The following is a 13035-nucleotide window of genomic DNA, read 5'->3' as shown; positions in this document are numbered from 1 at the left end:
TTGACATGTTTCAAATGTGAGTCGTGCGTCACTGCTCAGCCATTCCTGCCACAGAAACAGGTTACCATGAAGATAAGTCATGAATCTGCAGTCCACCAGCTAACCAACCCTACAGAATTGGCAGTGACTTTTGGGGCATACACAGAGCAAGTCACTTCAGCATGAACTCAACCAGATGGACCACCTCGGCTCTTTGCCGTCTTGATACCTCTGCACATCCTGTACTTCAAACAGGGGCTCTTATCCAGACATTGCCACTCATCCAAAGAGTACCATCTACCAAACATCTTAAGATACTCGTTTATGAACTGTTCTTTGTACAAAGTCATTCAATTTGCCAATAGATGGCAAATGGCACTAACAAATAAGTTACCTGCTGCCCTCTAATAGAAACCACTGATGACCCAAGTCGCCTCAGAAACTAATAGTTTTTCTTAAGGAATGATTAGTTGAAAAACAATACTAAAGACACAGGAAGTGTTATTACTAAATCCATTCTCTTGTCGTTGTTATGGGAGTCAACTTTCCTGTTCTATGCTAATCAGATCAGTTTGCAGAAGCTCAGAAAGAGGAACATTAACCAAGTGTATCTGAAGCATCCCAGGGACAGAGAGAGACAGCCAGGAGGGATTTCTGAGCACTCAGACTGTGAAATTTTGGAATCCCCTTAAACCAGTCATTCAAGTTAGGTCAAGATACATGGGTTTAATCCTCCCATTCCCTCTGGCAAAGTACAAAGCACTCTGTCAAGGAGCTTTCAACTGAGGCCAAATCAGCAAGTTTGTCTTGTTCTGCTAATGCAGTAATGCTGATGGTCTGTGTGCCTCCTGCCAAAAGGTAAGGCTTCCTCTCACATGTGATTCTGTTTCCCATTCAAAGCCTGCTGATTTTACTGCTGATAAAGATGAAATTTAGATTCTTCAACATTATTTTCCTAACAGGCATACGGGTATAACAGCATCTTGTTGGGCCAGAATTACATCAATTTATGCTACAGGAAGTAACACCCCCTGGGACAAAATAACTTCCTCTGACCTGTAATTACTACAATGACACCTGCCAGAGTAAATCCACTCCTGACTCATGCCTTCAGTGATTACCTATACCTGGAGTTTGTAAACTCACTGAAAATAGCCTTGGCTACCCTAGATTAAATCCAGAATTAAAGTCTCACCATGCTAGAAGCATAGTGCACTCACGACTGGCTGTCTTGCACCACATTGTGGCCTGGAGACCAGCAGGCAAAAATGACACATAGATAACCCTTTTCCGTGGAGGAAAGATCCTTCTCCTCTAACAGCCATAGAAAGCTCCAGAAGGAAAGACTCTACCTGCAGATTCTCCTCTATCTTACGTAGAAATAGGCTGAACAGGACCAAGAGCTACAATTTCATTTCATAGATCAGACTCAATGCTGAGAATGTGGACGATGCAAGGCATGTATCTGTTATCACAGACCCCTGGGTCAGAGAAAGGAGGACACACAAAGCCTGACAATCTGTATCTTCCCTGCCTGGTGACAATGTCGGGAGCACAGTTTGCAGCTCAGTATTACACCATGCAAACATCTCCATAAAGACGCAGAGATCTTTAATGTGTATTTAAAAGGTTCTAGCGGAGGTGCTCTAAGTGAAGGAAATTCAGAGCAGAAAAGCAACCACCACTGATGCAAGCAAATACTGTCATTAACAAACTTACTTAGAGCATTCAGCTATGAACGCAATTTAAAATCAGTTGTCAACAGAAGAAGTATTTTCAACTAAAATGGCATCAGCACAGTGCCTATCCCCATGCCATCGTAGTCCCAGCAGACCAGAAAGGCCAGGACATCAACTCAAGCAATGACTGTTCCTCCCTAGCTGGACCTTTTGGTTGTGATCAACTGATCCTAAGGGTCTGCACTGTGAGCCCAACTAAGTACCCTCTGGCCACCTGGTGAATGTCAAGGCACCAAAAATAGGCATCTTTGTTTTCTCTCTACTAGAGCTGGGTTGAAGACAGGAGTCCAATTCAAGCAGCTGGTTCTTATTTGTAGATCTACAGAATAGTCCTTTCGCTAGGGCCATAGTGTACATGAAAAGCATTTCCCAGTCACTCAGAATATGGCCTTTGTAAGTCTTTCCTTTTTGCAAACCTGTAGGAAGTAAATAACCATTGTCATGGAAAACTTAAAAGCAATGGATCTGGCTGATCACATTTCTATCAAACAATAGGAATGAAAACTTTGGCTTCAGAGTATTCATTCATAAACACTTCCTCAACAACTACACAAAGACACCAAGGATATCTAACTGTGGAGGAACTGAATACTTACCTAGTTAGTACCCCTCAGCTTCATCATTTGTATCAAAGACCATCTTGACCAAATATTGACACTTGCCTATCATTACAGTAGGATGAATTCAAATATTTCAACTTCTCAAATCAAGAAATGAAATTAATCTACAAATATTTTAATGTAGCAAGTTTGGCTGTAGAACCAGTGCAACATGAAGACGACACCCATGGTATAACCAACTTTACTGCTTAATCTTAACAGAGTAAGCTACAAACGCAATGGATTTACCACAAGTTATCTGGTTAAATTAAATACTGCAGTTAGGATCATGCTGTTGGTAATTGTGGCTTAACAGTACCAATGCTCAAGTCGGCTGAGTTAGTTTTACTGTAAGTAAAAGTTTACAGAGAAACAAAATGATTCAGTATCGTAAGCTGTATTCTGTTCCATGCTCAGTCACAATGAGAACGTCTTCAACAGATAAAACAGTATTTCAGCATTATGTTAATAATGCCAAAACATACAGGAATTTTAATGCCAAATTTACAACATAATACAGTGCTTAACAAACAGATTTCTCTGGTATGGTGGCCAAGTGAGAATGCTACAGAGGACTGAGGAATATGCAAGCACTACTCATGGCACACAGAGTGAACCATGCCAACAGAAATGCTTTACCTTTACTGTTCAAGAAGTTTGTGTCCCAAACATAATGCAATGTAAAATGAATGTTGAACCCTTGCCTCAGACAATGAAGCGAAAGCATGTTATTTACAAACTTGACCCAGTAAAACCACTTTAAGAACAGAAAAAGACTGTGATCATTTGACAAAGACAACAGAGCTTGATTACTGTATTATATGGGCTAGAATGGTAATGAAATTGTAAACAGACTTTAACCAAATCAGGTTAATGCATCTATTCTTTACTCAGGAATGTCATGATTTCAGTAAACAGTGATTATTTTAAAGCTAAGGACGCTATCAGAGGTTTTATTTTTGTTCAAATCCAAAACTGTCAGAAAATGTGGAAGCTGGCAAATCATTTTGTTCCCTACAAGCCTTCATTAATTTATCCACCATGTATTTACAAAACCCCTGTTTGTACCTAATTCTGCTTCAACTTAAGTACCTAATAGCAAAGTTGAAGCACTATCAACACTTGAAAAATCCCTACCAAGTGGTTTGATTTTCCATTACTGGGGATGAAATTAGATTGCTGGCATTGTTCTACATAGAAAACACCACACCAAACATTCATTTTTCATTCTAAAAGAAAAGCTGCCTCAAAATTAAATAGTCCTTGTAAATATGCAAAGAAACACACAGGTAAATCAGATCTGAATCTGTCAAACACAGCAGTGTCCTCATTCTTCCTCCCTGCCACCCTCCAAACTAGCGGCATTGCCAAAGCGGCTGATGTGAAATGGACTGAATTAAATTCATTTACATGACTCCTGGATACAAAACAAAAACAAAAAGAAGCTTTGTCCCTGCCGCATCTATTTTTGTCTTTTTCCTGCATTTTGTAATGAACTCATGCAAGCATAAAGGGAGTTGGTGGGTGTCTGTGTGGTGCTGTTCTTAAACAGGCGTAAGAGTTGTGCAAGACAAAACTGAACAAAGTTTCACTTCGGAAAGATTTTATATTACCAACTCATTTCTCTTCAGAACTAAAGGTACTGAAAATAAATCCATAGTAATAACAAAAAAAAAACCCCAAACACCAACAAACTCTGTAGTCAAACTGCTTTATCAAGTATATGTCTCCTCTCATGAAAGAACTGCATTAGACATATCACTGATTAAAACCCATGTCACAATCACTAGGATTTAGACCATCAGTCCAGATCTCCTGGAACTGGGCTCAGCTGGATATCCAACTGAGTCTACACAAGACTGGAAGCAAGAGGCTGCATTACACCACTCCTCAACTCCCTGATTCCTACTACACCCACCATCATACCCCCTTCACATTCCCAAAACAGAAGTGGCACAGAAGCCACCAAGTGATCTTGGACAGGTACCACTGTTCGCAGATCTATCAGGTGCACATCTAGTTTGTGCTGACAAAGATGCACGCTGCAGACCTACTGGACTGGAGAATTTTGTCCACAATGTCGCTACATAGCACAACATAAAACATATCTTAGTATTTCATTCAATCTGGAATTCACATCTCGATCTATTGCAATTATGGAAGCCAATGAAAAGTCAATGAGAGGGTTCTGCAAGAGTTGGTCCCAGCATTAAACACAAATATACAGGAAAATTAAAAAGGGGACAAACTTTCAAGTCACTATCAGTGATGGTGACAGGTTCAACTTTTCTCCCTTCCTCATTAAATTCACCTCCCATTAATGCAAGAGAAAAGTGCAACTTTGCAGCATGTTTGTTCGCATCAAGTTTTGACTCGAGCACATTTTGCAGTAAACAAAATATGGTCTCTGAAGTTGCAAAGTGCACAAGCTGAAGGCACAGAGTACAAACACACAGGAAAAGAGATTCAAAATACCAAGTAACAAAAAAAAACAAAGAGAAAAGAAAAATCTGGAATTTTAAACTCCCTGACAGAAGATACGTTTACATGGGACCAACTCTTCAAAGGTGACCATTTTTAAACTAACAAACAAATACTGTAAAATAATGAAACTTTATTCTTATTAAGTAAAAGCTCCAGAAAATACCTTGAAGTTTAAAAACTAATACACTGATGTGTTAACTAGTTTTAAGAACGTCCTTAATATTAAGAAAAGAGTGCAAAAAAGATTCTTCCATTCTAACGCTTTTGGAAGCTGCTGATTTCGCTGCCCGTTTCCACTTTGAAAGGATCGTTTTTCAAGGTGCATTCCTCACAGAAAAAAATCACAGAACATGAACTTGTCGGTAGGTTAGACCAAGGAAACATGTCTTTCAAAGTCATCCCAACTGTAGCAGCAACTGACATTTTATTATATAAAGAAGAAAGTCCAAAACTCTTCTTTGAGGCATAGCTCGTGTCAGAGCTCGAGTATCAGCAGTTGCCAAAGGAGGCTCCGGATACCACCTGCGCTCCTCCAGTGTCTGTTCTGGCTAGGAATAGAAGCTGATCCAGTATATTCACTATCTGTACCCCCTGGAGCTTGCACAAGTTGATGAGCCATCTGAAATTACATTAAAAGTTCAAGAAATTCTCTTGTATTAAAACTTCCACCTTATGTCCTTTACCCCTCTTCCCCCAACAGCCCAAAACCCAGCACTGATTGAAAAACATCAACCGTGTAAACAGAAGCTGGTATAACATATAAATATCCATTCATTCATTTCAAGTTGTAACAACAGTTCATCATAAAACTGTATGATATTTTATGGTAGAAAATAAAGCAAATAGCTGAAGGCACAGGAGAAAACTTGGTGGAAAGAATGCAATAAAATGAACTGGCAATAACTAAAGATATTAATCCCCAGTCTCCAAGGCTATTTAATGACAATCAGGACCTTGTACTTCAATCCCAACCTGGAATGTACAGGACTAGATTCTCCCCTGGACAAGTATATAGTCAGCACAAAACATGGGACTTTCACTACACCCAAATAGCTGTATGTGGAGATGCAGTCCCTGATACCTCACCACCCCTGAGAAGCCAGAAGACCACCACTACCTGTATGCCCAGCCTCTCGGGGACTGCAGAACACTGGAGGGCAGGGGTAGATGCATACTTACTGTAAGTTAACTCTTCTCCAGCTCTCTTGCGTGACTGGTCACCTCTAGGAAAGAAAGAGAAGAAAGGTATTTTCATGATGATGTAAACTAACTGACGATGCTCCTGCTTGTAGCAGGGAGGGTTGGATAAGACCTTTAATGGTTCCTACCAAACCAAACCATTCAATGATTTTTAAAAAGGGAAATTAGTATAAAATACCTCAGCACAGCCATCAGCTTTCATAGACTTCAGAATCAAAATTCAAACATAGCAGCAATAACACATGACTACAGGATTCTCAATTCACTAGAACAGAAGCATAAGCTATATTTTTTGGATTTAATTACCTCATCCTTCCATTAAAGTCTGTTTGATTTTATGGGATAATTTTGTACAAAATTAAGATCAGGAAAATTGCTCGTATGTAGCATGGTCTTAAGTCATGCATAAAATTGTTTTCTTTGTTTCAAACTCCTTAACTGAACTTTATAGAGCTATGTGAAAAACTCTGCATCTATCACTATAGAAAGGTACAATGCTGCTGAATATCCAACAGACTCTAGGCGAGTCTGAGCTGAGACCACTCCAAGGGGAAAATTTAAGTAAGTAACTATAAAGTTGTATAAACACTGATTGACATTATTGGTCCCAAAACCCCAAAGTTGAATTCCCATTGGAAAACATGGTTTCTTTCCTTTTATTCTTATGCACACGAACTCTCAGAAGCTGGAAAATACCTATCATCCTTGTGGTGATAGATATGCTATTGATGCTGTTAAAGAAGAGAGACTCTAATATATTTTCATCACAGTGGTTATAATGTCACATTTATTTGCTGGAAGTTGGCAGAAATTATTGGGTTTTTTTTCCAATAATATGAAATGTTCTTCCCTGAAGAAACTCTTAAGATGACTGACCTGCTGTGCATGCCTTGATTAAGGTCCTTCGCAAAAGAAATACTGCCAAGCAACTGGCCTATCCTGCAACAATAGTATTTAATAGTGTTTATAACCTGACTATTTCAACTAGAACCTGACATGCTGTTAATGCTGCCCAAGAGACCTCACTGTGTTGTGTTCCTCAAGGTTATTGCTTTACAGGGAAATGCAGCAGCAAAGACTTCACCATTTCTGGTGCAATTGGAGAAGAACAGATGATCTTTCATACTAAACTAGAAGAGAACAGATTTGGCACATTACCTGCTAAAAGAGAAAACAACCTTTTTTAAGTGTAAGTATATACATCTATATGTGTAGGAATACAACCTCAGACCAATTTTGAGTTATAAATAAGTTATATTTATTTACAACACAGGAAGAAATGTATTTCAAGATGTAATATGCAAACCAAAATGTGTTTCAAATGCCACTGCAAAATGCCATGTAGCAAATATATTACCTGTTTTTATTTTCTTTTACATGTATTCTTTTAATGATGACAGACTCTAACACTTCATACGACCTCCATGTTTACCAGACTGCACTGACCCCCCGACAGTAAAACCATATAAATGTGCTGTGCAAAACACATTCACCCGAAACTAAATGGCATCAATCAGTTATTCCACTGCAAAGGTTTAGTTTGCATTTTTATTTAATACACTGTAAGCAGTTATGTAGAAACAGCAGCTGTGCAAAAGCATGGGCTAGGCTGGGCCAATTGCCTAGACCTACAAGGTATACCAAAAGTCTTCACATGTTCAATACCCAGAAGATGCCATACTGCATAAAGCCTGAAGGAAGAGAACTTGTTACTTTTCTGAGGATCCCCCCCAAGTCTCTAACAAGAGAGCACCACAGAGGTGTCTAGACTTTGCAGTGGTCAGTATCCTTCCTAGCCTTTCATCTTCCTTACAGCACCAGCCAAAGAACTTCACAGCCAGGCTAACAAGCCTCTTTTATTTTCAGGTACCTAGGGAAAAATGTTTTTGAGACTGATTGTTTTTGTGGATACGAACTGTTACTACTTGAAACTTGATTTTTAATTCTCTATGAAGTGTGAAACTGGCGAAATGCAGTTTTAAGCAGAATATTAGAAGCCACCTACAGGATTAGTAATACTGAAAGACAAAACCAAAATGTTCCCTTTTTTGTTCTGTGTACTACATTCTTTTGTCAGCATTATAGGACAACTCAGTTTCCAAGTCTCATACTTCTGTTATCTTGTGCCAGCTGCACTGCTCTTTTCAGCGCAAGCCCTTATGGCTTGTTTTCAGTGCCTTAACTCATGTGTGTGTACTTGCCAAAAACATCTTTTCCTCACCAGAAAGCCTTACAAGGAGTGGGCCTACAAAACCATTTGTATTTGAAACAGCAGTAGAGTTCTGAAGCTCAATAATTTACCAAGCTTTGAAGAGAGAAAGATCACCTTTGAGGAAACCCACACAGAATCATGGAATAGTTAGGGTTGGAAAGGACCTTAAGATCATCCAGTTCCAACCCCCTTGCCATGGGCAGGGACACCTCACACTAAACCATGTCACCCAAGGCCTTGTCCAACTTGGCCTTGAACACTGCCAGGGATGGAGCATTCACAGCTTCCCTGGGCAACCCATTCCAGTGCCTCACCACCCTTAAAGAATTTCTTCCTTATATCCAACCTAAACTTCCCGTTTTAAGTTTGAACCCATTACCCCTTGTCCTATCACTACAGTCCCTAGTGAAGAGTCCCTCTCCAGCATCCTTGTAGGCCCCCTTCAGATACTGGAAGTCTGCTCTGAGGTCTCCACGCAGCCTTCTCTTCTGAACAGCCCCAACTTTCTCAGCCTGTCTCCATACGGGAGGTGCTCCAGTCCCCTGATCATCCTCGTGGCCTCCTCTGGACTTGTTCACACTTGAGAGTATGAAATCCAGGAGTACATCTTACACTAAATATACCCATGTCTAGCAGGCGTTCAAACCACAGGACCAGATTCTCAGCGTTGGCACAGGTAACAAGAAAGATGAAGACTTATTCTCTTCATGCAGAAATGATCCTCTTGGGAACAGAGCACAATGGCTCCCCCAGATTAATACTACTACAAAAGTGGTACACTGCTGCAGCGAAAGCACTGTGCTTCCATCTAGGCAGTTAAATAGAAGAGCACAAAGCAACAGGGACTCCCCAGAGGGCATAATACAGGCCAGGAATATTTTCTGCTGTCTCTTTTACTGCTTTTTCTTTCTCATCCTCCCTAATTCAATACTTAGATGAGAAAAAGACTATTTAAAATAAACACCTTAACTATATAAATAGCTCTATAAGTGGAATAAGGAGAAAGTCATCAACTGGCATTTTCAGAAACATCATGAAAAGAAGTCAGTTTACAGAAACTAAAGAGCCAAAGTAAAGGCTGAACAAGGGCATAATCATACATTAGAAACAATCAAAACACAGGGAATTGTGTTTTGAATTTATGAACTATAAGCAATCTTTTTCATGAAAATATTTCAAGACTTCCAATCATCTTTTTGGTATCATCTGCAGGGTTGGCAGTCCTCAAAAAGCATGGAAAATAAGGCCATTTTCAAATACTGAGTTGTGAAGGTTATTTATTAACTCTTGAATTATTTCTTTAGTATTTTTAGGTGTATCCATTTTTACCATTTCAGCACTGTCCAGCACAATTACTACTGAAGACTAATAATTATTACCTAGTAAATCCATTCTGCATAAGCTCTCTCTGAAGTTTCTGGTCTTGAGCAGCATATTCCTGAAGCTCAGATTCCACAGCAGGTGGGAGAATATTTGGGATGAACTTGGAAAACAAAGCTGGTGCCATCTGTACCCATTCTGTAAGAAAAGGGGAAGCAACAACAAAACGTGGAAAAGATCTTTTGTGAAAACTTTATTCTTTGACAAATGTAATTTTGCTCCGTTTTAAACACATTTTAGGATCTTGAGTTTAAACAAACAAATACTCCACCCAAAATACCCCAAACTCCACAGAAACCAAGCCTTAAAGCAGAACAAATAATCAGATGTTTACATGTAGATAAAAGATTTACTGTTTGCCATCAGCCTCATCACCAAATTGAAATTCAGTTCTTGCTGCATCTCACTCACCTCAATGACAAGTTTGATTATCAACTCATCCAGATAATCAGCTCATTTGTAACACTTTACTCTGCAAGTGTATTCACAGAGCTGAGCCCTCCTTCTAGAAATCACACTAATGTCACCATACAACCCTGCTTCTCCATCCCCCATTTCAAATGAATTAATGCAATTCTTTTCCCGATCTTCCAAGGCTTAGATGAACACTTTTCTAATCTTTATTATGTAATATTAACCTCTACTAGTTCAGCTTCAGGACAGAAATGCGATTTCACTATACCGAACATTGCCTTACAGGAGCAAGACAGTTTACCTTAAAGTTGCTTCAAGGCTGACTATATGAAACATAGAATGAGTCAAGGATGAAAATTGGGTTTCCAGCAACTGCTCCGAGAAAAATAAATACCTCTTGAGTATTTGTGAAGCCAGCCTTCCCAGAGGTTATAGCAGTTACCTTAGACTCCATCTTTACTTGGAAAAAGGGATGCGTTTAAAAGCATTCACTAAGGCATATGACAAGTTTTCACCCAATTCCCACATATGTTTACTTGGTCAATGCCAAACTTCACTCTTCACTCTAACTGGCAAACTTAGAAAATCCTCTTTATTAGTGTACAGGGGGTTTAAACAAAAACCAATGCACTAAACTCCCTCATCACAGAATCATTTAGGTTGGAAAAGACCTTTAAGATCATCAAGTCCAACCATTAACCCAGAACTGCCAAGTACACCACTAAGCCATGTCCTTAAGTGCCACATCTACACATCTTTTAAACACCCCCAGGGATGGTGACTCAACCACTTCCCTGGGCAGCCTGTTCCAGTGCTCCACAAGCCTTTCAGTGAAGAAATTTTTCCTAAATATCCAGTCTTTGTGTTCAGCCATCCAGACAGTTTTACCCAGGGAAGTGCACCCATCCAAACCATGAGGAGGCAGTTTCTGCAGGAGAATGCTGTGGGAAACGGTGTCAAAGGCTTTACTGATATCCAGGTAGACAACATCCACAGCCTTTCTCTCATCCACTAAGCAGGTCACCTTGTCACAGGAGATCAGGTTAGTCAAGCAGTACCTGCCTTTCATAAACCCATGCAGAATGGGTCTGATCACCTGGTTATCCTGTATATGCTGTGTGATGGCCCTTGAGATCATCTGCTCCATGACCTTCCCTGCACTGAGGTCAGGCTGTCAGGCCTGTAGCTCCCCAGGTAAAATGAAAAGCAAAACCAAACCAACAAAACCCCCAAATTTTACAGACATGAAACAGCACTGTTTGTCTGATGAAATAATACAGGAAAAAGGTACCATGTGGAATGTGTTACCTACTAAAGACCTAATGCCACTGAATCATTTAGCCAAGCTAATAAACTGACTTGGAATTCACAATATGAAATACTGTGGTAGAATATTTCATGCCACTGCCAGATCATCATGGGCGAGGTGAAAAGAGTATTTCAAGCTAAATCCAAGTGGGCCAACCAGCAGCCTGAGCACCTGCCCAGGCTCCAGTGTTTTCTGATACAGGCACCACATGCTGGAGTTAGAATTAGAAGACAGTCTTTTCTGGCAGCATCTGAAATCTAACAGCCTGTCAAGTACTTTCTGCCTGAAGAGAAAACAAGAGAAAGCCCATCACCACCAGCCACATCAGCATCACTTTTCCTTTTGCTCTTTACACTGCCTAAGCAGACACTTCCTAGTGCTGCTCTAATACCCCAGCACATCCCACTAACCGCATTTTTCTGCTTTACTTCTCCAGTTATCTGCTTGCCAGACCCATAACACATCCAATGGAGCAAGTCCCACAGAATAAGTAGCAAAGCATGGCCTCAGAGAAACTCTTGCCCTGACTGTTTCAGAATTCATCCTCGAGAACCAGCATCACCAGAGAAAGAACAGCCTTTTACATCAAGAAGTCTATCCTGTGCTCTTTCGGTTGGAATGACATTAAAGTTCCTCATTTTCTCACAGGCTGAGAAGCTTGAGGAGCAGGTAACCAGAGAAAATATGTATTGTTTAAACAATAGCTTAAAGTCAGCCACTTGGGTCCTCCTACCAGCTGTGGAAAGCAGGCAGATTGTAGGAACAATCTTTATACTTAAGTATCTTACAGACATAAGACAACTATTCAAAATCCAATTAGGCACATGGTACCAACTCAAACCAGTATCTGTTGTGTTGTGAAGTACACAACAGTGATCAGCTGAAATGGAAAACTGGGAAATCACAAGTCCATCACCTGTAAGAAAACCAAACTGAGCTCCTTTCAAAAGAATTATATATACCCCCTTTTCTTTGGTACTGAACAGTTCACAAAAATGAAATCAGGGTTGCCTTAAAAATGATGGTACAATGTTACTTTTGCTGTTGTAAAAATAATCCCTGCTTACTGAAAGAGCTTTATCCATGCAATTTGTAAATGGAGGGTCCACTCCATTCCTAGCTTGCATACAAGAACTAGAGCTTTCTGTAAAGCTTTCCCATCCTCATTTCTATTTTTATATCAACTAAAGTATGAGAGACCATTCCTTTTTTACCTGGTCGTAGTGTATACAGGCCTTTCACAATATTTGCCATGGTTGAAGGAGTTATTTGAAAGGGCGTTGACTGAGCTTCCAAAAGTAAAGCTGAAATAAAATTAAGATAATTAGCAGGGTTTCTAAGAAACAGATACAGGCTCTTACATATACATTTTTATATCAAAGACAAACAGCAGTTGTGCTTTGTTATGTGAAGTCCTCACAAAGGAAACAGGTATATGACTGATAATGCTCAAAAGTAATACAACATCACCTTTAACAAACTTATTCTGCTCAAATTATATGTGATGAAAATGGGACATAACTTGTTTTTCATCCATTTTCAGACAGGCAGCAGGAGTCATGAGGAAAAACCAAGCAAGTGATGGCTCTTAAGTATTGAGATGCAGAACTCAAGTAAACAATTTATTTTTAGAAGCACTCTCATACTGTGTGCCAAACACCTGGAGAGCCACAAATCCTTGCTTTACAGTACTTTGAATCTTGTACAGAAAACTAAGGA

The 13035-nt window shown here is 39.7% G+C and overlaps 1 protein-coding gene across 3 annotated transcripts in view; it reads right to left on the bottom strand.

The window, feature by feature from the left end:
- Nucleotides 1-2432: 2432 nt before the first annotated feature.
- The window catches only part of CACUL1 (CDK2 associated cullin domain 1), a 51556-nt gene continuing 40953 nt past the window's right edge, over nucleotides 2433-13035 (bottom strand). For 2 of the 3 annotated variants that reach the window (XM_057417247.1, XM_057417245.1), the window contains 4 exons: nucleotides 12531-12620; nucleotides 9593-9731; nucleotides 5981-6024; nucleotides 2433-5420 (listed from right to left, as the gene is read on the bottom strand). In XM_057417247.1, the coding sequence (XP_057273230.1) occupies nucleotides 5380-5420; nucleotides 5981-6024; nucleotides 9593-9731; nucleotides 12531-12620 (314 nt within the window). In that variant the 3' untranslated portion in view covers nucleotides 2433-5379. The remainder of the gene's footprint in view (nucleotides 5421-5980; nucleotides 6025-9592; nucleotides 9732-12530; nucleotides 12621-13035) is intronic. The other variant, XM_057417246.1, reaches the window with a different exon arrangement.

This window comes from Pezoporus wallicus, unplaced genomic scaffold (assembly GCF_028554395.1).
Source record: "Pezoporus wallicus isolate ANWC-B61680 ecotype Strahan unplaced genomic scaffold, APGP_CSIRO_Pwel_v1 contig_8188, whole genome shotgun sequence".
Classification (NCBI taxonomy): Eukaryota; Metazoa; Chordata; class Aves; order Psittaciformes; family Psittacidae; genus Pezoporus; species Pezoporus wallicus.
This window is presented reverse-complemented; position numbering and strand designations above follow the sequence as displayed.